The sequence below is a fragment of the Leptomonas pyrrhocoris genome, assembly GCF_001293395.1.
Source record: "Leptomonas pyrrhocoris isolate H10 chromosome Unknown, whole genome shotgun sequence".
NCBI lineage: Eukaryota > Euglenozoa > Kinetoplastea > Trypanosomatida > Trypanosomatidae > Leptomonas > Leptomonas pyrrhocoris.
The window spans coordinates 198,129-221,706 of record NW_015438365.1 but is presented as its reverse complement, the minus strand read 5'-3'; the positions used below and the strand labels follow the sequence as shown (position 1 = coordinate 221,706).

Sequence of the window (23,578 nt, the reverse complement as noted above, 5' to 3'; positions counted from 1 at the left end):
ACCCTCAGCTTGCTCATGACCACAAATGGAACCTGAGTGAAATCGGCGCCGCAGTGAGAAGGAAAACACTTCCCAGCACTGGAGAATCCACGGGTACGAATGTTGAAAATACATGCAGTGCTGGTACGTTTAAGCGAACGGAACTTGTCACGGCAACGAGAAAGGCAGCTTCATTGCACGACTAGCTGCCGCTGCCGTCGTGCACCAACGGTGCATCCTCGGTACGAGCGTGTTGGCTGTACTCTACCTGAAACGTACAGTGCTGCACTCCCATCTCCATGCAGCGATCGGTCAGCCGCTCCAGCAGGCGCTGCGCCTCCACCGGGGGCAGCTCCTCTGCGGTGCTCAGCGTTGCACACAGCATCGACAAGCTCGGCCCTACCATCCAAATGTGAAAATCCAAAACCTCGTCCACAGCGTCCTCGAGCAGGATCTCGTCCACGAAGTCGGCGTACGACAGCATCGGCGGCACCCGCTCCATTAAAATCTGCCACGTCTCCTTCACCAGGTGCCTCGTCGTGCTAATCGTGACGATGCCAAACACGAGAGACAGCAGCGGGTCGGCGAGGTTGAAGTAGCTGTGGGCGGTGCTAGAGGTGTTGTGCTTCCACTCGTTGCCAGCCCACGTCAGTTCAGCTGCGACAACGACACCGAGGGCCTGCAGGCAGTCACCGAAGACGTGGAGAAGGGCGGCACGTTGGTTCATCGCCCCCTGCGGTGGCGCCTCAGCGTTCGATTGACGGCTGGCCCGCACACTCAATGAGCCGCGCGTCGTGGCCTGTGCATCATGCGGATCGTCTGAGACGTGAATGTGCTCGCCTCCTACTTCCGCCATGGCGTGGCTGTGACCGTGCTCGTCGTGGCTGTGAGCGTGGGTGTGACTGTGCTCGTGCTCGTGCTCGTGTTCGTGCCCGCCATGGCTGTGGTCGTGCTCGTGAGCGAATAAACTACCATGGGAGTGGGCGTGTACCCCGCCGCAGAAAAGAATGCTCGTCAGCAGCACGTTCATTGCAAAGCCAAAGCAGCCAAGACCCAGCATCAGCGGCGTCTCCAGCACCTCGCAGCCGATTCTCTCCTCGTACCTGGCGCACAGCAGCACCTGTGGCATACGTTGAAAAGCGCTGATGGTGATCCACACGACGAGGGCCCATGTCGTGAAGACTGAAGCTAGTGCGCCGATCACCTCCGCGCGGCGCCATGCAAAGCTGTAGCGGTCACTCGCCTCCCAGGTCGACGCGTACGCCGCGAAGAGCGAGATGAGAATCGTGAAGACGTCGGCCAGCATGTGCACCGCGTCGCAGAGCACCGCGAGACTGCCGGACATCACGCCGCCGACCGCCTCGACAAGCATCATGACCGTCGAGAAGACGACGGCACACCACAGCGCACGTGTGCTGCTCGGTTTCTGCATCTCCGCCTCCTGCGCAATACAGTTTTCCATGCGCTGGAAGCCGCAGATGACCTGGCCTCTCACCCGCTGGTATCCGCCGGCCATGGTGATAGGATTTTAAAAGAAGAACGTATAATTAAAAGTAGTGTGCTCTGCTCAACTGCGCACTGAGGAGTATCGTTGTTTTGGTGTGCGTGGGAGGAGCAGAAGCTGCGGACAGCTACAATACCTGCTGCTTCTGGATCACGCTTTGCTTTCCTTTCACTTGTACAGCTGTTTCCCTCTGGCGCTCGTGGAAATGAGTCAATGGAACGAAGAAGAGATGATGGGCAACAACAACTGCAGCTGCCGCAGCACGATACACACGAAAGCTTCGATGGATACTCTTCCCATCTGATTTCTTTGTAGTAGAACGCGCACAATCTTCGCTTGTCAGCTGCAGTACAAGCATGATAGACAGCAGAGCACACCAGCTGATGTGCTTTGCGCATCCATCTCGCAACCCCCGCAAAAGACGCTCGTCAAGTTTAGTACTAGCCGTTTCTTCACAGTGATCGTTTCTTGCTGCAGATGTATCCACTATGCGAGAGCACGGAGCGCTCGCGAGAGGGAGAGAGGGAGGGATGAAACGAAGTTGCTGAAGCAGCAGCAGCAGCAGCAGAGAGGCGTCAGCTACACACGCTGAATGTGTAAACGAGCAAATAAATAGAAGGCGTCCGCGCAGTAGGCGAGGTACTCCTATTACCGGTGCTGTGTTCCTCCACCAAATCGAGCAATGTTAAAAAAAAAAACCCGACACTGTACATGAGCGGGTAGCCCTGCTTTCTCTTCTCTTGCTTTCACCACGAAAAAGTCGGAAGACAGCGTCCGTTCACCTGACACCGCACGTCCTCCACATTGTTAGAGACAGCAGCGATGCTCTTGTTGGGTGATGCAGGTCTGCGACAGCGATCTGCGCGTCCAGACGGCATCGGCGCGCATTCGGAGAAGTCGATGCGGTCCACCACGTCATGGTAGAGAGCAGCCCGCAGCTCCGCCGGTGCCTGCACGACATCGACCGTCACACAGTCTTGGTCTTCTGCTAAGATCGCAACAATGGCGGTGGTGCGAGTCCCAAACGAGAACTCGTTGTCGATTGTGACAGACGAGGCGAGGTCACGCCGCAACCACGCAGGCCTCGCTTCGTCGTAGAACTCCTCTGCATCCTCTTGCGTGTGTCTATGTGTGAAGCCTTTCGACAAAGGACTGTCGCGGCGGTTGCGATCGACCTCCACGCCACCACGAACAGCCACCCTTTCCCGACTGTCCTGTGCAACGGTGCCGGTGAGCTCCATCTGCGGCACAACAAAGAACTCCATTACCGTTGCATTATTGTCTCTTTCATCATCGTCACCGGCTTCATCGCTGTTGGTGCCCGCGCTTCGTGCCAAGTCGTCCGCGTCCAACTCCAAGTACATCCACACCGCCGGAAGCGGCTGCGGCTCGCCCATAAACGACTCCGACAGAACATAGGAGCGGCGCGCTGGTCGGGTGAGGGGTGGTGGCGGAGCGGCCACAGCAGCAGCAGCAAACCCGCTGCCTCCATAATCACTTCGGTGGCTCCCTCGACCGGCGTAGAGCAAGGAGGCGTCTTCCTGGCCAATCAGCGTCACCTTCAGTGCCCACGGAACCGCTGGGGCATCACAGTCCTCGCCGTGACTGCCAGGTTGATGCAAGCCGATCCACAGTCGCGTAGGGCAGGGTGTCACGCCGCGTGTGCTGCGCCGACGTCGCGGGTCCTGCACCCGCACACGGATCATCTCGGCCGGTACGGCAGGCGCAGAACCGGAAAAGTGAACGGGAAAACGGACATCATGAAAGCGGCGGCAGTCAAAGCAGGTGTGGCACCGGTCGAAGAGCGGGAGAACTTGTCTCGTGTAGTTCAGCCACACACACCCTTCATTTGCACAGCTGCTCCCGTCATTCTGTACTACCACAGCACCGCTTCTGTTGGACACGTAGTCCAGCATCGGACCCTTCGTGCTCTCATCATCACGCAGGGGTGACATTTCGCGACAGTCCCTCTCCTTGTTCCCCACCCGCGCTGTTCCGCCCGCCCGGCTCGAGGAGGAGGCCGTCGTCCAGTTGCGCAGGAGCAGCACCGCTTCGCCATCCGCGTTCTCCGTCACCGCCAGCACACGATAGGAAGTGCCAGGCAGCAGACCCAGGCGCTCGTACTCCGCCCGTGCACCCGCCAGGCTTGCCTTCGACGAGTCCCCCCGCAAGACGGCCGCGGAGTGCGTGGTGAGCAGCACCATGCCGGCCCCGCGTGCGCTCGTGTTGATGGCCGCCTCGATCTCCTCTAGTGCGGTCTCGCTGCTGCGCCGCCACCACTCCCAGCACTCCACCGGGCCACCCGTCAAGTGGCCCACCACGACATCGGCAGGGAGGTGAGGGAGGGCCTGATAGCTGCCGTACACCTTCGCCAGCGCCTTCTCACAGATCGGGGCCCACAACTCGTGGGTCGCCACGTTGCGGCAGCCGTACAAGGTGACGGTCTGATCCGCTTCGCAGAGGCAGGGCAGGTAGGCATCCACCGTCACCCGCATCCACCACCCCCGTACGCACATCCACACAACGTAGAGCCCGTTCTCAGCCTCCGCGGCCGTGGTGCTGGCCAACACGCTCGTCACGGCGCCCGCGGCCTCGGCAAGAGCGGCGAGGGCGGCGACAACGCCGGTGTCGCCTAAGCGCCCGCATCGCAGCGCGTTCGGGTCGATTCCAGCGCTCGTCAGCAACGGCGCCGGCCGCTGGCCTTCTGGCGTAAACGCATCCCGCGTGCACCACTGCACAATGTAGGAGCTGCCCTCATCGGGGTCGTAGCCGCGGCAGCCACCTGCGGCCAGGCCGAGTGTCTCCGTGACAGGTAAGAAGATGGGGTCGATGTAGTCCAGACCACGGCGGCGACACAAGGCAGCCACGTCCGTACTGCTGCGTGCCCCTTCATTCCTTGCCAGGGCGATTGTTTCGCGGGAGAGCTGCCGAATCAGCTGATCCGTGTCGCGGATGATGTCCTCGCGCTCAAACTCGCTCAACACTGCCCCGGGCTGTGGACGAAGTCGTGAAGTTGATGGCGCGGCGCGCGCGTTGGTGGAGGTCGCCACGGTCGTGGTGGTGGCCATTGTCGTTGGTGCCGCCGCTGCGCTCCCATGCGCACCATCATCCGCGGCAAATTCATGCATCGGCCCCGACCACTCCGCGTCCGCTCCTCCATCTGTGTGCGTCTCGGTTGTCTCCTTTTGCTTCCCCTGTGGTGCATCGACCACATCAGCAGAAGAAGAAAACAGCGGCGGGCTCAGCAGCACGCGTCGCGCACCACCAGCAGCATCGTTGTTAGCGGCACTGATGACCTGTGGCGCTGCAGTTGATGCCGAGACAGGTGCGGCTGATTGCATCTCGACATCCGCTGTCTTTTTCTGCGATGCACAGCTCTCGGAATGATAGAGAGTGGGGGACGTATTTGCTGTGTGATCCGGGGCGATGAGGCTGCAAGGGGTATCAGGCGATACCGTCGTCAGCGCAGACACGTCCGGCCCTGTCGGCGTCTCTTCCCTTAGTGGCGTCGCAGTCGCTGCAGCCTTGGTTGACTTTGGCGTGCGCAAAACGGCATTACCGCCTTGTTGCCGCATCGTTGACGAAGGTGAATCACGGACGTCTCCTTCCTTGCTCATACCATCGTTGCGGACCTTCTGCGGAGTCTCAAGCGGCCACGCAGGGGGTATGCCGTCCACCACTGGCACGTCGTAGCAGCGAAGACGCTCCAGCCCCGCAGGATCGGTGGCCCTCAGCTGCAGCATTTTAAGTTCGGCAAAGGTGTGCTCGCAGCGCGCCAGAAGACGGCGCGCCTCCTCGTACAGTGCAAGCGGTACGGTGCCTCGAGCTGTGTCAGTGCTGGGCGTTCCATTCGCGGAAGGCGGCTCGGCAAGCACGGCGCGCAAGGCGACGCGCAACTGCTGCCCCTCGCGCACGGCGTATTGTCGCTCCTGCTCCGCGGATGTGCGCAGCGCGTGCTCGCGCTCCAGCGACGCCCGCAACGTTTGGAGAGTGTTGCCGTACTCGACTCCCTCGCGCATCCACGTCGCCTGCATGCGGCGCACTCGCTCTTCCTCCTGACGCTGCTGCTGCTGCAGCTGAGCCACCTGTTTCTTGGCGGCCTCCAGTTCTGTCAGTTGGGTTAGATTCCCTCGCATGGGAGGAAAGGATGCAGTGGCGGGGGGAAGCGAGCCGTTGTGAGAAGGCAATGGAGACGCGATTGGCTCACAGTGTGCGAGCCCCGATGTCGCGCCTGCTTGAGGTGCATCATCGCTGGGAATGTAAAAGTCGGTCGTAGACGTTCGCGACAGTGATGGTGGTCCGGAGGACGAAGAAGCAGCGGATCGGCGTGACAGGATGTGCACTGTCTGCGGCGTCTGTGTGGGAGAATGGGTGTTGGCCCAGTAGTCAACACCAGGGCGGTGCATACCGGTCAAGGTGGACAGCTGTTTGTACGCGTTTCTAATAAAGAAAATCAAGAAGCTATGAATCTAAGTCGAAAAGGGCAAATTGAAGAGGATGTAGTAGTACAGTATCTGCGACAAAGGAGGTGCGACAAGAGTCTACGAAGCGAGCGCCCCTCACGCTTTCCCTCGCCGTCAAAGAGGAGAGAGAGAGAGAGAAAGAGAACGATACAAGGAAAGAAGGAAGGAAGAGGTGTGCGCCGTAAACGAGATGAGAATGTCGTCGTGGAACCGGAGCACAGGCGAGAGGAAGAGACGATTGAAACAAAGGAAAACAAAATCGCCTTCTGAGCGGAAATCCGTATCCGATTGGTTTCTCATTCCTCGCCGCAAACTACATCTCGACGGTTGGCGGCGTTGATGAGAGCCAACACGTGCGAACAGTTCAAAAAAGAAAAGGTATAGCGAAAAGCTCCTTCCCAAGACCCTGACGCAAACTTTTTATTTTTCTGCGCTTCTTCTTCGGGTGCCTGTCCCTTGAAACGTGCGCACGTTACGCAGGCTGCAGCTGCTCCACAAGAACACTGACTGCGCCAGCTATTCATACGTCCACCACCACCCCTTAAGCAATGGCGCTGTCGAGAGCCGGCGCGCGGTAGCACAGACCTCTACACACGCACACACACACACACACTGTCGGTGTCTCTTTTAGTTTTTAAGCGGAAGCATACGAGAACAAAACTGATCTATTTACATCTTTTTGACAACGGAAGAACGTGAAATCGCGACGGGAAGTGAAAACAAAAAAGAAGAAGAAAGGGACGGCAACAACGGGGAAACAATGCACGCATTGCGAGCCCCATAACTCCGGCAACCGCGTCGCCTTGATCTCCGAGTAGAAACCACAATCCACACTCGCGCTCTACACCGGAAAGACTACTCGTCCTCCTCACCTTCATCGTCGTACTCCACAATCTGCCAGCGACCACGCCGGCTCGCAGGCGGAGCTGTGTCTTTCGGCGCCGCGCTCATTCGCATAGCCGCCTGCTTTGTACCGGCCGCCCCACGTTCCGCTGAAGCTCCATCGGTGGCGACGGACGAGACCGCAGGCCGCATCAAGGTTTTCGCTGGTGCCCCGGTGTAACCGGAGCTCTGGCGCATCTCCTGAGAGTCGGCGGATGTGCGATCCCCACCATCCTCAACACCCGCGGAGACGGCTGACGGGCGCAGTGGGCGCTGCAGCTGTACCTGGCGTCGCATCGCCGCAATGGTCGGGTGCACACCGGCCCTCACGTTGAATGCCGGGGGAGAGGCGGAAGGCACCGGCCGAGGCGCTGGTCGCTCAGGGCGGGTCAGCTTCAACGCCTCCAGCAGGTCTGCCCGCTCGTTCTCTTCGCAGTGCTTGTTGAACGAACCGACGCCGTTCACAGACCTCCGCGCCGCTATCGTCGCAGCAGCGGCTGCCGCCTCGCTCCCCCTCACCGAGACGGAGGACTGACGGGATGAAATGGCAGACGACGTTGCGGCTGCCCGCTGCAGGGGCGATGGTGGGTCCAGCACGTTTTCCGGCACCTCCAACCAACGACGGTACTTGTTGAAGTAGACGGATTGCAGTGCCTGAATCTGTGAAAGGAACTCGTCACGCGCGCGGGCCGCCTGCTCATCGCGGTGGCGTTCCTCAGCTGTGCGGACAACGACCTCGTGCACTTGCGCAGCGAAGGGGGACGGCGCTGCCGTGGTGGTGGTGGTGGTGGTTGAAGCTACTGGAATGGCCGATGCAGTCGCCGTCGCCTGTCCATTCTCTTCGTCGCTCTCCACATCAGCGGTGTCATCATCGAGCGCGGAGGGCAGAGATTGGCGCACGAGTGCATACAAGGCAGAGACGTCGCGTTGAAGCGAGTCGCGGGTGACGTCAAAGGTGCTGGCATTTCCGCCCACTGCAACGGCAGATTTCGCGCTAGCCGCAGCGAGCGTCGTCACCGGCGCCGCACTTGCTGAGGGGACGGCCGGTGTCGAGATCTGGGTGCTGCAGCGCTCGTCCCGGCTCCGCTTTTGGTCTGCGCTCAGTTTCCATTGCACGTACCGCGCCCGTTCACGGCAGACAGCAGCGGAGAAGTTATGCACGTCCAGCTGACGCGTGTAGAGACGCTCCTGCTCCGTTTGCGGGCTGCAGAGATTCAGTTGCACAGTGCGCGACACCAGCTCCCATGGATCGGTCACTGCCGACCCATTCACAGGCGTGAGCAGCTCCTCCGTTGACACCTCCAGCGGGGCCTGGAAGCGTGCGGCAAGGAGTAAAATGAGGTGATCGAGGTAGGTGCTAAACGAGTCCATTTCTGTCTGCTTTTCGCCTTCTAATTTGTAAGAGCTCAGAAAGGAATTCAAACAATAAAAAAAAGATGCGATGCAGTGATGATAACTGTGTTCACCATGGAGAGGTACTCCCCACACCAAGAGGCGAGAGTCAAGGGGTGAGAAGGAAAAGGAAAGATGAATAGCAAAGAGCTTCACCGGCAACGTTTTATTCCATTGAAGGGGGTTGGGATTTCTTTTGTACGCATTTACAACGGAGGGTTGCAGCATTACTTTTTCAGTTTCAGCTGAAGACAGAGCATTGGTTGCGTTGCCCAGCTAATGAACGTCACATGTCTATTTCCAAATACATATGTTTTCTTGTCGTGGAGTGTAAGTCTTTTCCACCCGTGCTTGCGAGAGACGGAGAAGTTCTTCATCGAGGACCCGAAAAAAAAAAAAGGGATGGAATAAGGGAAATAGCGGGAAGAAGAATTCGAACGCACCACAAGTTCGGATGCACGCGCACATACATCTGAAAAGAGAGAGGAAATATATCAATATATATATATATATATGTATGATGAAAGCAACTTCGATTCGGTGCCTGACGCACTCGTCTAACAACAAAGAAGAAAAAGAAAAGAAAAAGGGTTTACTGGGGTCCGACCAGGTTTGCTGACTTAATGATTTCCATAATGATAACAGTAATAGTTATACGAAAACCGAGGAGTAGTTCCAACATCAGCAGAAAGATGGAAGAAGAAAAAAATAAAACAATTAGCGTGAAAAGTCCCTCTACAGACGACTTCAGTGACCTCACAAGGTAAAATAGTAGTAATTCTAATAACAGCAGCTCCGAACACAGAAAACAAAGGGCGTTTTTAAGAGAAGATATATATATATATATATATTTATTAATATCACCGCACGCTTCGGCTTCATCGCGAAGACAACACACACTCAAAGAAAACATTGCGACATCGCATTCCCTTGAGGATCACGATGTCACTGTTCTATCATTGTACCGCTCTCGAAGGAAGGTGTACGCGACGGAGATCATCTTAAACTGCCGCTCCGCCTCCTGCCGCTCCTGCGGAGTCGACGTGACCCACTTGTCCGGGTGCCAGCGCAGGGCGGACTCGCGGTAAGCCTTAGAAACGACCTTGAAGTCCGGGAGTACGCCCGCAGTCGCGTCGCTGCTCTTCACACCGAGCAGCTGCAGATGCTGTTGTAGCACACAACCCGCCGACGTTGCAGACGCCGGTCGGGAGCCCGCGTAACTGCGCTGGTGAGCAGGTCCGTTGGCACTGCCGTTGCCAGTGCGCGGGAACGCCTGCCCTGAAGAGGAGAAAGACGTCGAACGGCCTTGCCTTGCGTTGCCCGGCTGCGGCGCGCACAAGGCCGCCTTCACGGTCTGCCGCTGTGCCAGCGCCTGCTGCAGCTGACTCCTGAGTTCTGCCGCTGGGGACAGCTCCACCGCCCGGGACAGGTCAGCCACGGCGGCATCGGCGTACCGCATGAGCTGCTCCTTCACCGCGGTCGACCACTGCGTAGTGAAGTGACGCGCCAGCACGGCCCGCTGCGCCTCGTACTCCTGTGACAGCAGGTAGAGCAGGATGCGGCCACGTCTGCTGTAGGCCGTGGCGAGGTGCGGGCTCAGCTGGATGGCGGAGTCGGCATCACTCAGAGCCTCCCGCCAACGACCCGCCTGCATGTACACGGCGGTCCGATTGCAGTACACGGCGGCGAGTAGGGCGTGGTTCAGGCGGTCCGTTTGGAGGCATTGCGTGTAGGCGGCCGCCGCGGCGTCCCAGTTGCCCTTGTCGTACGCGCTGTTACCCTGGTCGCGCCGGTGCGCGAATTTGTCAATGGTGTGTCGCAGCTCGGCGACGCGGCTGTCGTCCCGCAGCTGGTTCCGTCGTGCCCACGCCTCCAGCTGCACGGCCGCGGTGTCGCCGCCCTCGCCGAGCAGGTTGTCACGCAGCTGCATCACGGCGTAGCGGACGTGCGTGTTCAGCATCGTGTTCTGCGTACTTCGCTTCGCGGTGGCCTCGTCCAGCAGCTGCAAACACTTCCTCGTGCTCGCGGCGTCTTGCATGGTGTAGAAGAGCGCCTTGGCGAGGACGTAGTGGAGCTCCAGCGCGTCGGGATACTTGCGGTGGAGGGCGTCGGCTTCGGCCATCGCGATCTTCGGCTGCGTCGGCAGAAGCGCCTCCAGCCGAAGGGCCCGCCACGACACTGCGGTGGGGCCGGTGTAGCTGGGGGTGGCAAGGATCCTGTCGATCACCGCCACCGCCTCCGGCCACCGCTCTCCCCGCACGTGTTGCCAGTACTGCTCCACTATCTCCACCGCCGCCCTTTCCGCAGCGATGGACTGCCGCTCCCTGGCCGCCTTGTCTTGCTTGTTGCCGTCCTGTGGGTCGTTGCCACTGCCGCTGCTGTTTCTGCTCGTCCGCGGCCGCCCCGCAGGCACCCCGCCGCAACCGGAGTCAACGTTGAGGCCGCCGTTGGAGAAGCTGAGGCCATCCGAGGGCACGGAGTGCAGCCGGCCACGCTCCTGCATGCACGCCTGCTGCGCCAGCAAATAGTACTTCTTGGCGTCGAGGAACCGGTACGCCGCTGCGTAGGCTTTTGCGGCTCGCCAGTACGCCTTCACGTTTCCGGGCTTTACACTTAGCACGTAGAGGCAGTCCGCAACGGCGGGGAGGTACCGAAACGTGAGCAAAAGCGCTGCGGCGCGGTTGCCCCACAAGGCGTCGCAGCTCGGCGCGAGTCGAATGCCCTCGCTGTAGGTGGCAATCGCCTGGGAAAACTCTTCACGCATCATGAATGCATTCCCCCTCTCTCGCAGTCGCTCGACGACGCCGTGTGACGGCTCATATGCGCCCGGCAAATGGCGCGAGGAGCGACGCGGCTGCTGCGGCGGCTGGTGGTCGGTGTCACTTCGGCGTGGTAGGCTGGTGACGCTGACGCTGCTTGTTCTCGTGGCCAGCCCCGACGACGAACCATCTCCATTGGTCACTGCCGCTGGCTCATGCGAGGACTTCGCGACGGCGTCGCACGCAGCAGCGCCGCTCTCCGCGTCGGCTTTACGGTTCTCTGCGTCGTCAGTTTGCGCCTCGGTGAGCGACACCATCGGATAAAAAAAGAGGCGCGTCGCCGCAGCTTCCTCGGCCACGGACAGCCGGTGCTGATGAAGCGAGGTGGACGAGTTGCTCGTCATGGAGGCCAGCGACGTTCTGCGTGACCGCCGCGGCTGGCTGGATGACGGGGGTGGAGGGACGGGCGCGTAGGCGAGAAAACGCGTGGCGCTGCACGACAACGACGATGATGGCCGGCGCCGCTCCGACACGTACGCAGGACGATTCGCGGGCGGAGACTCCGAATTCTTCTCTAACGCTGCCTCGCCCGGAGCCGCACGTGGTGTGCTCTTGCGGCTCCCCGATGTTGCGACTGCAGCCGCGGCGGAGGTGTCCTTCGTCAACAACACCGGTCGTCGTAAAGCAAACGTGCGCGTCATATGTACAGGCGGAATGTGTGGTCGTCTCACATGGCCATTGGTTGTCTCCGGCGAGACGCTGGCACGATCGACGGCAACACACTTAGGCGCAGCGGAGCCGTTGCCTGTGTCCGATGCACTCGATGTCTCGTCCTGCGCGGACTCTGTTGTCGTTCCGAACACTGTGGTCCCGTTGGAGGTCGTGTGAAGAGGTAGGCGACGCAGCAACGGCCGCGCCGAGGCAGATGCGGAACCTGCAGGCGGCAGTTGAGAAGTGACGGAGGCAGCGGTCGTGCGAGGTGTGTGGGCCTCCTCGGTCAGAGGTGCTGCGTCTTCACTTGTCGCTGGTGGTGGTGTCGCATTCGCTTTGCCTTCGCTAGAAAGTGGCGGTGCGTCCTTTCCACACGCGGGGGCAACGGCAACGGCGTCGGACGACGAGGAGCGCTTTAGTGACGACGCGGTGCCCTGCGAAACGGCCGCCGACTGTAATGGGGCGGTGGTTGCCGCCGCGGCCGCTGGCACACGCGGAGGCCGCTGGCTTAGTGCGGCTACTCTGCCGCCCGTCGCGGCGGACTGCCCTATTACGTAGTTGTTGAAGCGCGGCTTCGTCTGCGACGGGGAGGCCGGTATGACGTAGGGGCGTTTGGTGGAAGACGTGAGCGATGGCCCACCCGCACTCGCTGGACGCGTAACGGCGACGGCAGCAGCAGCGGCTTCGGTTTTCGACCCTCGTGTGACGCAGCTTACGCCGCGCACGTTGAAGGGAGGCGTCGCCGCGGCGGGTGGCAGCGTACCTGACAGTGCATTTGACACCGATATAGGCGGGCGACCTCCTTGTCGATTTCCACCAGCCTCCGAACCCTTGCCGCCCACAAAACTGCTGTGATCACTGTCATGGATGTTCCGTGATGCGTGTCTGCTAAGATTATGATTTGCGTTGTCCGTTCGCCTCGCGTGCGGTGTTGCGGCGTGTGGCGTGAGGAGGCGGCTACCGTCCACAGTGAAAATGAAAGACGGCGCAGCGGATGCATGCGACGGACTCGCAGAGGCGCTTCTGTCACCACTCCGCACCTTGTCATTGGTATGTAGTGCATTGTGCACCCCAGTGCTTGATTCATGCAGCGGCGAGACATGTTCGGGCCTCATCGTCTCGAAGCCAAATGTGTAGCAGCTCATTACATCGGGTCTCGTGCAGGTACGTGCAATAGGAAAGGGGAGCCGTCAAGGAAGAGACAAAAAGGTTGGGAACAACACACGGAATGAAAAACCCAAAACGCAAATGAAGACAAGAGGAAAGAAATCTAAGTAGACAAATGTAAAGACGTTTGTAAGAGATGCAGTGATGAACGCCTTAAATGAGCTGTTGCGACTACGCGAGCTCCACACAGAAAAACAAAAAAAAGGAGAGAGAAACACCGTCTACGTCACGTACGAATATGTAAAAACGCTTTCCAAAAGACACAACCTCTGCGATGTAACGTGTGAAGGCAAAAAAGCGAATAAAGACAAGATAACAAAGAGAAAAGAGAACAGTGCGACATGGAGTAAAAACGAGGCCTGACAAGTAGGCTTCTTGCAACTAAATTTGGAATTCATTCTATTCGGCGAAGATTGTTACTTGCTTCCTTTGCGCTTTACGTCGTGCGCGGCTGCGTAGAAACAAACCAACGTAGTCCCAAGACGCGGCAATGACGTCGCAAAGCGCTGGAGGTCGCGTTTACCGTTAAAACCACGAGAACAGGGAAGAGGTTTTTCTTCTTGGATGATCGAAAGTCAGCATCCAATAGATCATTGTTATCCTCTTTCATATTTTTCGAGGGAGGCCCTCTTTTTCCCCCTCCGTTGTTTCTTTTACTCGCAACGTCCAATTGGTGTTGTGGTGATCGCAGAAGGCACGGAAAGAAATCGATGATAAAGGAGATGGACAAATGCCTGTCTACCTGTAGCACAGTTCAAGAAAAGTAAGACGTCTCTCAGTGATGGCAATCGATTACGCAAAAGAGCAGTAGATCAGTTTTTTGTTTGGATGTGTTTGGGTGCGTGCGGGGACGTATGTGAGTTTTGCAAGTAGAAAAGAGCAGAAAAGCAGCGAGCCGGCAACACGCGCCCGCCTAAGTGGAACGGTTGCCAAACACATCCATTTTGGTGGTTGTTTTAATGTCCCGCTTTCTTAGCTGGTTTATTCCTCCCTTTCATCCGAGCAGACATACATGCACAAACACGTACACGAACAACAAAGTGAAGTTCAAAGGTAGAAATAAATACATCTAAAGAGTTTTGGAGGGCTGTTTGCCAACCCTCCATTTCCTTGTACTCTGTGTTCTCTTTTCACATACAAACAGATAGCAGCGCAATACATACAAATAGAAAAGAACAATACAGAAGAAAGGTACAGAAAGAAAAAGGACTTTTTGATTTGCAAGTGTGAGCGTGAGTGAAGTTGAGATCCCTTGATCTGATCGTGAAAAGGCGTCCAATCCGCCATGAGGGGCAACAGATAACCCAGCACGTTACACGTTGTTCTGTGCCTCACTGCGCAAAAGCTGATTTTCGCTTCCAACAACGATATCAACAACAATAACGTCAATAATAATAATAATAGACTGTTGTGCTACTTCCCCCCGTCCACGTTATTTCCTTTTAGGAGGAATATTTTCTACGCTGAAGAGAGGGCCGCCCCTTCGTGTTGCGCGTCGTGCTCGGCGGCTGCGGGGAGGGGAAAGCCCCAGTCGGTGCAGCAGCGGCCGCTGCCGTTGCCTCCACCACCGCCGCCGCCCCTGCCGTCTCGGCCTGCCGACGCCGCACCTTCTCTTGCATCGTGTCTTCCGACGCCTCCAGGTAGTTTACCAGGTGGTCGAGCACGTTCTCCTCTCCTGTCGGCTGGTGCTCTAGAAGACTGCCCAGCATCATCTCGTACAGCTCGTCAATCGCGTGTGTGCGGGCGTACCGCCGCTTCGCCGCGTCTTCCTCCGCCGCGGTGGTGACGGTGGTGGTGCGCAACACCGCGCGGCCCTCGCCGTCCGCGACGGAGGTAGTCCGCCCGCGGCTGACGACCGAGATGGGCCGTGGCTCTGACAAACGATGGCTCAGCGGCACAACGGGCATTTGCACAAAGTCGTCCCTCGTTACACCCTCCTCTGCAGTCGAATCGTTGGCTACGGGCCTCGCGGAGACGGCGGCGGCCGCCGGGGCTGGAGAAGCGATGCTGTGAATCGCGCCACCGTAGTCCAGCAGGACGTACTCGCACACGAGCCACGGGGCGTCGTTGGCGCTGGCGTTGGCCAGTGCGGCCTGTCGCGCGGCAGCGGCGGCAGGAATTTGCTGGTGGCGGGCGAAGAGCCCGAAAAACTGACGGAGAAAAACGGAGCGGTGCGCGGCGGTGGGCAGCAGATAATTGCGTGCGACGGTGGTGAGGTACGTTTGCAGCTCCGCTCCGCCTGCCAGCCGCAAGATGACCGGCGGCGAGGGGTCCGCAACGCTGCTCGTCGCGACGTCCACGACGTGGATATCACCCATAAAATGCGGGGACAAGCCGTGTGGGGACGACGTTTTGAGGTTGCATGTTTGAGCCTCCGTCGATGCGGCCGATGACGATGCGTCAGCCACCTCGTGCAGCACCGCTGCATGGCGCGCCGTTGCCGAAGAAGCAGAGGAAGTAGAAGTGGAGGAAGAAGAAGCGTCGCCGGTGACGACGATTTCAGTTGGAAAGAGGCCGCGCAAGACGGACACCGACTCCTCACTTGACTTCGAGTTGCCCGTTTGGCTAACAAGGCAAACAGCTGTTTTCTCCACCGGGCTCAAATTCGGTGCGTTCTCCGACGCCACAGCGGCGTTCCACGGCCGCAACGTCGCCGCCACACACCACTTATCTGCGCACATCGTGTTGTGGTCGTCACAGTACGCCGCCCACCACCGCGCGGCGCTGTCCAGTGAGCAGCGGCCTCGGTCGTCCATCGTCTCCCGCGGAGGCAAGACTTGACGGGTGTCACAGACGTACAAGGTGTTGGAGGTCATGTGCGGTGCGGGGAGGTCGCCCTCGATGGGCCGCACCAGCATCTGATAGCGGGTGCGCATCAACCAAAACCACTGACGACGTGCGCTGTCTTGCGCCGCCGACCCGCTCGGATCACCACCACTGCCAGAGCTGGACAAGAACGCGCTGCCGAGGGACAACTCACGCAGACAGTCCGCCACTTCATCTAGCTTGTGCGCTTTGCTCGTCATCTTCAGCCGCTGCAGCGCCACCGGTTGCTGCGCCTCCTCCGCGCCGCCAAAGACGTAGGCCATTGTTTGAATCGTCTTGCCGACCGCCTTCACAAGGTAGTGGCTGCTGTACCACACCATCACCGCCCGCTGCTGCCGACACAGCTGCAACATGGAGGCGAGCAGCACCTCGGGGCCGCACGTAAGAGCCCAGTGAAGCGCCGGCGTGGACCAAAAGGCGTTGGCGGTGTGAAGGGAGCGAAGGGCCCCGACGCGGCGAGGACCGGCCACGGCAGCTGCGGCCGCACTCGCCACCGCCGCCTGACCAGCCGCGTCGACGTCACACATCAGCAGCCGGCTCAGCGCGGCCACGGCAGCCCACGCAGCGAGCGACTCCTGCGGCGACGGCCCAAAGACGGAGGCGCGAACGCCCTCCTCCTCCAGCTGCGCGTAGAACTCCTCGGCGGTGACAAAGAATTCGCACGCGCACCGCACCACACGGCGCAGCAGATTCACGTGCTGCTCCGCCGTTGCCGCAGACCCGGAAGAATAAGAAAACGCGGAAGACGAGATGTCGTTGCACAGCTCCCCCACAACAGCGAACATTTTACGCCGGAGAGCCATGATGGCTTTGTGGGTCTTCTGGGCAGCGAGGTCGTCGCTTTGGCGCACGTACTCGTGGCGCAGCGCCTCCACCACACACGCCTCCTCGCGCAACTGGACAAGGCGGTCATCATCCTGCGGAGCCGCCGCCATGTTTTCCGCTGCCGTAGAAGCCCCTCCCGCTGCGGTGGGGCCTGATTCCGCAACCACAGCCGCAGCAGACGGAGGCGGGGGAGAGTGGCGCCACGTGCGCGCAGGACTGTGGCCAGGCGGGGGCGCCGGCGTGGCTGTCGACGCGCTCTGCGTCGGCGATTCCGTAGCGGTGGCTGTGTCTGCAGCGCCAGCTGCGCTGTCCACTGGTGGCAAGAGAATGGCGCCTCGATGAGGCGCGCTGTCGCCCTCCGCCTCTGCCTCGGCCACAACCCCGTTCGTGGTTCGCCCGCCATCTGCGCCGACGACGACAGCTCTGGGGTACTGGAGCGCACCCGCGGTCTCCTCATCTCTCGTTTCCTCTTTCCCGCTCTCGTCCACCTCCATGCCACTATCCGTGTTGCTGGCGTCGACCGCACGTCGACGATCCTCCTCCTCCACCTCCTCTGCATCCACCTCGTCATCGTAGTCTAGCTCCTCGCTCGGCTCCGCGCTGGTGTAGTACAACGACTCACTCGTCGACGCGGAGTCATCTTCTTCCTCGTCGTCATCGTCCGAAAAGTCGCCCACCTGCACCTCCAACTGATACAAATCCTGCGCCCCGTCGCGCGTGTTGACCTCCAGCATCATCACTCGTCGGCTCGGGCCGTCCCCGCTCATCTGCCCGGCTACGGCTTGCATGGCCAGCAGGCGGAGCTGCTCCCGCACGTGCTGCAGCGAGCGCTCGCCGACGCGGTTCAGCGCACTTAAAAAGTCCTGCGGGTTCGCCTCGATCCACGCGTAGAAGACCGGTGCCACGCGGTAGATCTGCTCCATCGCGGCGCGCAGCATCGTCAAGTTCCCCTTCACCTCGTTCGAGAGGTAGATCATGGTCGGGTGGTTGTACACCCGCGGCGGGGCGCCTTGCAGGTAGGAGATGATATCATCCTCGTCCTCGTCTGCCGCCGGGCCCGGCTCGGAGACCGCCTTGGCGAGCTCCAGCAGGCCGTCGGGGCTGTGCGGGTACGGCAGCGGGGACCGCATTACATTGCGCTTTGCGGATGGGTGGCCTTTGACCGGTCGGGCAGGAACAACAACGGCGGCAGCGGCGGTGCGTGGATCACTGGTGTGCGAAGCTGAGATGTCACTGACCAATTCCCTTTTCGGAACGGCGGTCTTCGGGGTGAAAGGTGCAGACGAAGACGCCGGGGCGGCAGCGGAAGACAAAGGACTCGGCGTACCCTCCAGCGGTGTTCCGTTGAGCAGGGCCCTCACGCGCCGCGGCACACCGTAGATAATGAGCGAGCGCCTGAGTCCATTGTGGCCGCGGCCTGCCGCCGACGGCGCCGCGTGGGAAGTCGGCAAAAGCGCTAACGACTCGCCGCCCTTCAGCCCGGCTGACTTGGTGGTAGATGTCGCTGCCACGGTGAAGGCGGACTCGTCAAGAACACCGCCGTCTTTTTCGGTTGGGTGCTGCTGCACGTAGCGCTGAACGTTGATGAGGCCGCCGCGGGTGTGGACTTTGACGGACTCCGGCGTGAAGGAAAACGGTGGTGCCACGGCGGCCGCCAAGACCGCCTTGAAGGTGACAGGGAAGGGCAGCTCCACGCTCTTGCCGGAGATGCACTGCAGGGCGACGCGGTCACACCTGGACGCCATGACTGCGGTTCGACCGTGCAGACAAGCAAGGTACAGTATTATTGTGCACACGAAAGGAGCAATATAGAGGGCAAAAAAAGAGGGTTTTGCAGTTAACACGCTCGGAGAGAAAAAAAAAGTATGTAGTGGGGGCGAAATAGGAAAGGAAACCGAAAACGAGATAAACGAGACGAAATGCAACGGTGCGGCGTTTGAGACTTATCCACTAGCCAGACGCACTTGCGTGTGTGTGTGTGTGTGTGGAAACGGGGAGGGGGTGACGACAGCACCGGTTACGACGAAAAAAGGAAGAAGATCCACGTAGCCGCGGTGTGTGAGGCCCAAAAGAGACAATCCCAAAGGTGAAAAGACGCGGAAAAAAGGCAAGCGAAAAGGTGAGGAAGAGTGCGGCATGGAATTGTACTTCACAGGAACGTATCTGTGGAGAGGGGAAGGGGGGCGTCTGTGCAGAGGAAAAACAGCCAACGTGGATGATCACGCGGAGATCGACTTACCAAGAGGCCGCCGGTGCGATGCAACCTCTCGTTACGCAACGGCATCAGACGCTGCAAGTCGAAGCGGGGAGTTCACTGGACGATCGACACGGAACCGTCCTCCACACAACTGGCACAAGCGCTGCTGCCCAACCCAGTTGAACACACAGCAAATTATTCAGGCAAAAAAAGAGAAGAAAAAAAACATCGGACAGAATACTGCTTCGTGTTTTTTTTTTTGGTAAATGAAAAACATTCTTTTCTTCTTTGCAACTTAAATTTGCAGATATACACCAGACGCAACCCAGCACAGAAGTTTAAAAGAAAGTAGTAGACAAAAACATACATGCGTTATTGTCCCTTCATTTCCCATGGAAAGAAAGGCGTAAAGAACGCGAAACAGAGAAGAAGAAAGATCAAAACAGAAAAACAAAAATAGTTGCTATTTGGTTAACCTTCCTTCTTCTCTCAATTATCTTACAATAATTGCGTTGATGGAATGTCGACGCCGCACTCAGCTGCAAGCACAACAAAGTCCTGCCGTGCATTTTCCTTACTCCGGTATTTTTAGCCTCGGCTACCAGTCAACATCATCTATTTCTTTAGTTCCCCGTTTTTTTTTCTTATAGTGTTAGGCCGACAAATATGAAAAGAAACAGCATCATTTACCGAAGAGAAAAAAAAACAAAGTGTATTATCTTTTTTTTTATTAGTCCCCGTTCAATTCAATCACAACAACAATAAAAAGAGAAAATACTTCTACCGATTTTTTTTTAAATTACCAAAGAAGAAAAAAACGAAACGAAGCGACAGTTCAAAGTCGACCAGCACGGGAGAGACAGAAGAAAAAAGAGGAGCAAGACAGTATTAAGAAGAACAAAAGCGAAGCAAACAAGCACCCATGAAAAAACAATATTGTGGTAAGACATCACTCGCTGTTCACCATAGAGAACGCACCGAGTGGCAACAAGCACAGGGACGAGAACGAACACGCCCAGCACAGGTATATAAAAAAAAAAATCTATGTGCTTGTGTCGCGCTGACTCCCTCCCTCTCTCCCTTCGACAATTACTGTAGTTATACTTGTCATTCCATTTTTATGCCCAAGTGATCAACTGTAGTCGCTGCGTTTCTGGCAGGACATGGAGAGTAGAGAAGAACAACAAGGAGGGGGGTGGGGGGGGGGGGGGGGGGCATTATTAGCTTTGCTCATTGCAATAAATGAAAAAAAGGGCGCATCTGACACGGCCGTGGCCGAATTGCCCTTTTTTAAACTTTTGGTTTCCCTTCGACGGAATGAACGAGATACCGCCACTAACGAGGTACAGTCGACAATATAGCTTCTCTTTTTCCCACACACCAGTCTAAACAAAAGTGCAGTGGTTTGGAAAAAAGAAAAAGAAAAAACCTTCTACGCAGCAACTTACTCAGCGGTCCACTCACTCACTTCTCTCTAGACTCTCTTTACATGAAAGTCGCGTTTCAGCAGCGAAATAAAGGAAGAAAAAATTAACTCGAAAAGAAAGAAAAGGAAAGAGCCATAACAAAATATGATTGCCAGAAAACAAATGAAGAGGAAAGAAAGAAGTAGCAAAAGCCTCGTCCGAGCGGTTAGGGGAGGGGGGAAGGTTGCGTGACTCAGAGAACCTGATATGAGCGGATAAAAGAAGCGCCACGGAAAAAAAAAGAGAGGTGGGAGTCATCGAAAAGAGAAACTCCTTCAACAGAAAGAGGGATCCATACACAGTACAGATCCAACAATGCCAGTGTCTTTGGTTATGTGTTGTCTGTTTGTTTGTACGCTCCCCCTTGAAAACACACTACGACACGATGTCGAATGGCTTACAACACGGCTGTATAGTTTGACGGTGATGTTCGCCTCCGCTCCCCGACGTGCGTGTATCTCCACTACGTGCGAGTGCAGCGAAGAGTACTGCTGTTGTTTTTCCTTTTCTCAAAAACACGAAATAAAAGATGCACAAAGAGCTCGATTTCTGCTTCCGCTTGCCGCCCCCCTTCATGCCTACGAGCGTGGGAAAAATATGTCTTTAGACAGTCAAGAATGCGCGTGAGAAACCGGGTAGACTTCATCTCCTGTTTTGCTGTTTCTTCTGTTCAGCTCGTCAGCTTTACACCAGATACAAAATCTCCCTATCAGCGTTACGAGAGTCAGTCGGAAAGAGAAGATGCAACGCAGCGCTCAGTTGCACGCAAAACAGAAAGCAGGGGAAATGCTCCTTGCATTCGCTTCCACTACGCGAAAGCACGAACCGGCCCATTGGCACACCACCGCGGGAACACTACCGAAAAAGCGAAAAACAAAGAATAGGTTTAGGGAAGAAGAATATTTAGAGGAAAAGACGACCTCTCCAGTGTATGGCACCAATTTTTGAGGATGTGCAAATCAATTAAAAAAAAAGAGAATTTCATTAACGGTAAGAAAACAAGAAAGAAAAATACAAAACAAAAAAGAGTAGAATGGACAGCGTTCGAAATCACAGAGAGGAAAGACAGAAAGCACCAGAAAGGAAATGAGATGATCCGTACTACAAACACACACTGCCCCCACTACCCACACATTTCTTTTTTTTTTCTATATTTAAGAAGAGTATTTCACGTCTACCTGGATATCTTGTCATTGGCAAACTTGGTGCTTTACGGTATCTTGTCAAGAGCGCCACTGACGCAGCGAAGGGACCCAGTCCTGTGTGTGAGTGGGCGTATTGTGGGTGTTCTGAGGAGAAGAAGAGGCTCACGTCCTGATCCAAACTTCCACCATCAAACGCACTTGCATTTCTTTTTCGGAACGATGCGGAAGAGAATCCAAGACGACGCAGAGCCTGGTTACACCATTTTTGGCACCGTACGGTTACCCACGTCGCCGGGGGGTCAACAATGGCACGCATAAAAAGAAAAGGAAAAAGATGGCTGCAAACGGCAGCCAAATTATTCTTGTGCAAAGACGATGGAGTGAGAGTACAGAAAAAAGACGTACTTCGCTTTTTCCTTCCTCTCACGAATGACACGCAAAGGCATTCATCGCCTGTTTACGGTCCTTAAAGGCGCATCATATAAGAGAAGAAAAGAAATACCCCAAAACAAGAGCCGCAATACACAAAGCACACAAACACACACTCACACACACACGAGGTAGATTGAAGAAGGCGGTGAAGACTGTTTGTAATCAGTGGTGAATGGGAAATCACAATGACGTTAATATGAAAAAAAAAGGAAGGCGAAGGGCAAAGAGAATCAAAACTCCTACAAAAAAAAAGAAGAAATGCGTGTTTTCATATTTTTCTTTTCAGTTTTCATGCACCTCTTTGTCGGCTCATTCGTCCTTGTTGTTCTCCTCCTCGTTTTGCACGATGCGCAAGTGCAGACGAGGTGGCAATAATAATAAAAAGCTTCAAAGACAAATCGAAGAGCGGAAAAGGTTAATGTACATCGCTGCTGCGAAAACAAAAGAAGGGGAAAAAAGGGAAAAGAAGATCACTACGATGAATCACAGATATGTGAAAGAAACAAATGCAAAAAAAAAAAACAGTTTTATAAAAGGACGTCAAGAGAAGTGAAGGGGCGGTGGCACACTGCGTAAATAAACTTGCTTTTATTATCACCTTCATCTCTCTTGTTTTCTTCTGTTACAACAAATTCGAGTGGAAAGACGTGATCACTTTATGAAAGAGGGAAAAGGGAGATGAAAGTAAGAAATAACGTAGAACTTAAGATATAAGAACGGGAGGACGAAGAAAACCAAAGGGCGAAAACAAAAAAGTACAACCAGCGTTGTAGCGGGCCCGCAAAGCACCGCAAAGAAAAGCACTGCTCTTTAAATAAATATGCCTGGATAGCGCAAACAGGAGTAAGCGATCTTGATTGCGTGTCCATCAATTAAAGAGAGGAAAAAACTGAAAAACACGTGAAAGACAATAATAATAATAAAAGAGAAGATATCAGCACTAGCCACAACAACGAACGAAAGGAGGACGTCGAAGTTCGAAGTCCCCTTCGTTTCTACAAGAGGAGATTTAAAAAAAAGAGTCAAGCGTCATTTCCAGGACAAAGAACGTAAAAGGCGAAGATGTGGACGTTTTTTCAACAATACGGGTGTGCACACACCTGCGCCGCATCACAAACAGAAAAGAAAGAAAAAAAGGTCAAGAAGAGAGAAGTGAGAGAAGCAGAAAAGAATTGTCTTGCGAGCGACACTGTCACCTCACTTCATTCACCGTCAACACGAAGGTTCCTCTCTTGAACTCATATAAATGGAGAACAAGCTGGAAAACCACTTTTGGTTTGAGAAGAGAAAGAAAGAAAAAAACGAGGGAGAGGGGGCGAGAGATGACGTTAGAAACGAATAACAAAACAAAAAGGTCTGGAGATAACAAAGCAAGATGGTGCGTATATACAACAGATAAAAACAATGTGACGAAGCTTTACTGTGAGGAACAACAACAACAGGACAAAGCTGAATGCATTGTGTTTTCTTTTCATGAACAAAAATATTTGTCAATTCTGTGCCACTTGTCTTTTAATTCATGTATTTCTGTTTGTTAGAAAGGGAAGTATTCCTTCTTGCGTTGACGTTTGCTCTTGTTGTCTCCTGTTTTTTTTTCCCCTCTATCCTCCGTTTGGGTAGAGAAGACAGCGTGGCTCTCCCGCCGCGAATCCCGCTGTGCGTCGGTATCCGTCCTTTGCACAAAGAAGGGTGGAGAAGGGCCGCGCAGCGACACTCATTTGCCGTGGTGTGTTCATCTTCTTCGTTGTGTTGAGGCGCGCCTTCGGAGCGAGAGGGGGCGAGAGAGCGTGACCTACGGAGAGGGGCGTTCAGAGAAAAAAAAAAGGAGAA

The 23,578-nt window shown here is 56.2% G+C and overlaps 6 protein-coding genes across 9 annotated transcripts; all 6 read right to left on the bottom strand.

The window, feature by feature from the left end:
* Window positions 1-181: 181 nt before the first annotated feature.
* ABB37_04992 (hypothetical protein) lies at window positions 182-1,675 on the bottom strand (the record flags this gene model as incomplete). Its single annotated transcript, XM_015802866.1, has 1 exon — window positions 182-1,675. The coding sequence occupies exon 1, from the start codon at window positions 1,493-1,495 to the stop codon at window positions 182-184; it is 1,314 nt and encodes a 437-aa protein (XP_015658382.1). The 5' UTR covers window positions 1,496-1,675.
* A 554-nt stretch (window positions 1,676-2,229) lies between these two features.
* On the bottom strand, window positions 2,230-6,055 carry ABB37_04991 (hypothetical protein; the record flags this gene model as incomplete). 3 transcript variants are annotated; one of them, XM_015802863.1, is made up of 1 exon in its annotated part: window positions 2,230-6,055. In XM_015802863.1, exon 1 carries the CDS (start codon window positions 5,887-5,889, stop codon window positions 2,230-2,232), a length of 3,660 nt encoding a protein of 1,219 aa, XP_015658379.1. In that variant the 5' UTR covers window positions 5,890-6,055. The 3 variants fall into 3 exon arrangements, with proteins under 3 accessions (XP_015658379.1, XP_015658380.1, XP_015658381.1); XM_015802864.1 differs by having other exon boundaries at window positions 2,230-6,049; XM_015802865.1 differs by having other exon boundaries at window positions 2,230-6,043.
* A 746-nt stretch (window positions 6,056-6,801) lies between these two features.
* On the bottom strand, window positions 6,802-8,308 carry ABB37_04990 (hypothetical protein; the record flags this gene model as incomplete). Of its 2 annotated transcripts, none has more annotated exons than XM_015802861.1 (1): window positions 6,802-8,308. In XM_015802861.1, exon 1 carries the CDS (start codon window positions 8,197-8,199, stop codon window positions 6,802-6,804), a length of 1,398 nt encoding a protein of 465 aa, XP_015658377.1. In that variant the 5' UTR covers window positions 8,200-8,308. The 2 variants fall into 2 exon arrangements, with proteins under 2 accessions (XP_015658377.1, XP_015658378.1); XM_015802862.1 differs by having other exon boundaries at window positions 6,802-8,286.
* Window positions 8,309-9,157: 849 nt separating this feature from the next.
* Window positions 9,158-11,680, bottom strand: ABB37_04989 (hypothetical protein; the record flags this gene model as incomplete). The annotated part of the gene is made up of 1 exon (XM_015802860.1): window positions 9,158-11,680. The coding sequence occupies one exon, from the start codon at window positions 11,678-11,680 to the stop codon at window positions 9,158-9,160; it is 2,523 nt and encodes an 840-aa protein (XP_015658376.1).
* Window positions 11,681-14,299: 2,619 nt separating this feature from the next.
* On the bottom strand, window positions 14,300-18,473 carry ABB37_04988 (hypothetical protein; the record flags this gene model as incomplete). Its single annotated transcript, XM_015802859.1, has 1 exon — window positions 14,300-18,473. The coding sequence occupies exon 1, from the start codon at window positions 18,251-18,253 to the stop codon at window positions 14,300-14,302; it is 3,954 nt and encodes a 1,317-aa protein (XP_015658375.1). The 5' UTR covers window positions 18,254-18,473.
* Window positions 18,474-21,272: 2,799 nt separating this feature from the next.
* ABB37_04987 (hypothetical protein) lies at window positions 21,273-21,632 on the bottom strand (the record flags this gene model as incomplete). The annotated part of the gene is made up of 1 exon (XM_015802858.1): window positions 21,273-21,632. The coding sequence occupies one exon, from the start codon at window positions 21,630-21,632 to the stop codon at window positions 21,273-21,275; it is 360 nt and encodes a 119-aa protein (XP_015658374.1).
* Between the last annotated feature and the right edge of the window lie 1,946 nt (window positions 21,633-23,578).